The sequence below is a fragment of the Colobus angolensis genome, unplaced genomic scaffold (assembly GCF_000951035.1).
Source record: "Colobus angolensis palliatus isolate OR3802 unplaced genomic scaffold, Cang.pa_1.0 Scaffold68, whole genome shotgun sequence".
In the NCBI taxonomy this organism is placed as follows: domain Eukaryota; kingdom Metazoa; phylum Chordata; class Mammalia; order Primates; family Cercopithecidae; genus Colobus; species Colobus angolensis.
The window spans coordinates 5,984,106-5,987,516 of NW_012120487.1; the positions used below are offsets into that span (position 1 = coordinate 5,984,106).

The 3,411-nt window shown below is 44.2% G+C and overlaps 1 protein-coding gene across 1 annotated transcript in view; it reads left to right on the top strand.

The window, feature by feature from the left end:
- The window catches only part of ZYG11A (zyg-11 family member A, cell cycle regulator), a 55,599-nt gene that overhangs the window by 16,384 nt on the left and 35,804 nt on the right, over nucleotides 1–3,411 (top strand). Inside the window, exon 3 of the mRNA XM_011926375.1 lies at nucleotides 2,504–3,255. Within this exon, the coding sequence (XP_011781765.1) occupies nucleotides 2,504–3,255 (752 nt within the window). The remainder of the gene's footprint in view (nucleotides 1–2,503; nucleotides 3,256–3,411) is intronic.

Below are 3,411 nucleotides of genomic sequence, written 5' to 3' on the forward strand. Positions count from 1 at the left end.
TGGAGCTTGCAGTGAGCTGAGATCCGGCCACTGCACTCCAGCCTGGGCGACAGAGCGAGGCTCCATCTCAAAAAAAAAAAAATTGGCAGGGCGCATTGGCTCACGCCAATCCCAGCACTTTGGGAGGCCAAGGCAGGCGGATCACCTGAGGGTCAGGAGTTTGAGACCAACCTGACCAGCATGGAGAAACCCTGTCTCTGCTAAAAATACAAAATTTTCTGGGTGTGGTGGCGCATGCCTGTAATCCCAGCTACTCGGGGGGCTGAGTTAGGAGAATCGCTTGAAGCTGGGAGACAGAGGTTGCCTGGGCAACAAGAGTGAAAAAAAAAAATTGTCAGAGTTTCTTGTTGGTTTGACTTTTAGTGGTCATTACTCTCCTTCACCTTTCTGGTTTAGAGTAGTGCTCTGTTTTGTTTTTTTTCTTGTATCCTGGATTACTCTTCCACAATTTCCTTCTGTTCTTCTATCTGTACCTTAAGTATTTTGTGCTTCTTAAGGACCTGTCTTGGATACTTTTCTCACTCTGAACACTCCTTATGTGATTTTCCTTGGTTTATTTTACCTCCTCTACTGTCATTCCCCAGAGTTCCCAGCCCTTTATCCTAAACTCCTGAATCATGTTACCAGTTGATCCCTTGGTGTCCTGCACTTTTCTCTGGGCTGCTGAGTCATCATATTTTCCTGATTTTCTTCCTACCTCATTGAATGCTGCTGCTTTTATTTTTTTATTTTTTATTTTTGTGAGACAGAGTTTTGCTCTTGTTGCCCAGGCTGGAGTGCCGTGGTGCGATCTTAACTCACTGCCATGACTTAGCTCACTGCAACCTCTGCCTCCCAAGTTAAAGCATTTCTCCTGCCTCAGCCTCCTGCTGGGATTACAGGGGCCTGCCACCACGCCTTGCCAACTTTTTATATTTTTATTTAAAATGGATTTCACCATGTTGGCTAGGCTGGTCTCGAACTCCTGATCTCAAACTCCTGACCTCAGGTAATCTGCCTGCCTCAGCCTCCCAAAGTGCTTCAATTACAGGTGTGAGCCACCGCATCCAGCCTATTTTATTTTTTTGAGACAGGGTCTCACTCTGTTGCCCAGGCTGGACTGCAGTGGTGTGATCATGGTTTGCTGTAACTTCAAATTCCTGGGCCCAAGTGATCCTCCTGTCTCAGCCTCCTGAGTAACTGGGACTACAGGTGTGCACTACCATGCCTGGCTAATTCAACATTTTTTTTTGTAGAGACAGCGTGTCCCCATGTTGCCCAGGCGCCTGGGCTCAAGCAGTCCACATGCCTGGGACTCCCAAAGTGCTGGGATTACAAGCATAAGCCACTGTGCACAGCCTAAATTTTTCTTTTTTCTTTTTTGGTTAGCAACAGTCTTAGTCTGTGTCCCCAAGGCTGGAGTGCAGTGGCACCTGCTCAGCTCACTGTTCCGCCTCCCTCCCAGGTTCAAGCAATTCTCATGCCTCAGCAACGAGTAGCTGGGACTATAGGCATGTGCCACCACGCCCGGCTAACTTTTGTATTTTTAGTAGAGAACGGGGTTTTACCATGTTGGTTAGGCTGGTCTTGAACTCCTGACCTCAAGTGATCCACCCGCCTCAGCCTCCCAAAGTGTTGGGATTACAGGCATGAGCCATTGTGCCTGGCCCTAAATTCTTTACTCTGTCACAAAATTGGTGTTTCTAAAAATGTAGTTATAACCCTTTTTTTTTTTTTCAAAGAAGCTACATCAAAATGCGATGACCAGCCAGGCGCAGTGGCTCCCTCCTGTAATTCCAGCACTTTGGGAGGCCGAGGTGGGTGGATCACCTGAGGTCAGGAGTTTGAGACCATCCTGGCCAACATGGTGAAACCCGGTCTCTACTAACAATACAAAAATTATCCGGGCGTGGTGGCAGGTGCCTGTAATCCCAGCTACTGGGGAGGTTGAGGCAGGACAATCACTTGAACCTAGGAGGCAGAGATTGCAGTGAGCTGAGATTACGCCACTGTACTCCTGCCTGGGTGACAAGAGCGAAACTCAGTCTCAAAAAAAAAAAAAAAAAATGTGATGACTATTCATTTTATGGTTAAAAAGTCTTCAATTGTTCCTCATTGTCCGTAGGATAAAAGTCTGAATTTCCTAGCTTTGTGGACAGGACTTTTACCATCCTCTTCATCCTTGCTTCCAGCCATGCCCCCTAACAGGCACTATGTCCCAGTAGTGTTGTTCTACATTTTGAGTGATTTGCTGCTCTATGTCTTCTATTTCTTTGACATACTCACCTGTTCAAGTTTCAGTTTCCTCAGCTACATAATAGTAGTAATAATAATTCCTGTATAGTATTAATGCAAAGAGTACATGAGATAATAATCTTATTAAAGGAGTTTAGAACAATGCTAGCACAGAGCAGTAAATGTTGTCATTATTGTTATTATTAGCATCTGTCTTCTTTGCCACATTTTATCCTGGAAAGACGTGAGATCTAGTTGTCATTATAAGTTGATTCTGGTTCTTTTATAGGCAAGCTGACTGACAGAACAGCAGGCATTTTCCGAAGCAACCAAATGAAACTGAAGCTGGTCAATATCCAAAAAGCTAAAATCTCTACAGCTGCATTCATAAAAGCCTTCTGCCATCATAAGCTCATTGAACTGAATGCTACTGCAGTGCACGCTGACCTCCCAGTTCCAGACATCATAAGTGGACTCTGCAGCAATAGCTGGATCCAGCAAAACCTCCGGTGTCTCCTGTTAGACTCGACAAGCATCCCTCAAAATTCAAGATTACTGTTCTTTAGTCAGCTCACTGGTCTTCGCATTTTAAGTGTTTTTAATGTTTGTTTTCATACTGAAGACCTGGCTAATGTTTCTCAGTTACCAAGACTGGAAAGCTTAGATATCTCTCATACTCTGGTCACTGATATTTCTGCACTGCTTACCTGTAAGGATCGATTGAAGTCTCTTACAATGCACTATCTAAAATGCCTGACCATGACCAAACCACAAATTCTTGCAGTCATTAGAGGACTTACATGTCTGCTTCACCTTGATATTTCTGATCACAGGCAACTCAAATCAGACCTAGCTTTTCATTTGCTACAGCAGAAGGATATCCTGCCCAATGTTGTGTCATTGGACATTTCTGGGGGCAACTGCATCACTGATGAAGCGGTAGAACTATTTATACAACAGCGGCCTGCCATGCAATTTGTGGGACTATTGGCCACGGGTGCTGGCTCTTCTGACTTCTTTACTACAAAGCAAGGCTTGAGGGTTTGTTCTTATCTAAATAAGTTTTGTTTCATTTGTTTAGAATATTATTAAACTTGTGCTATAGACCAGAATTTTTACCAGGCATTAGGGTTACGGAGACAGATAAAAAAATCCTTCAACAGCTTATTTAATAATTAACGATTATTGTGCACCTAC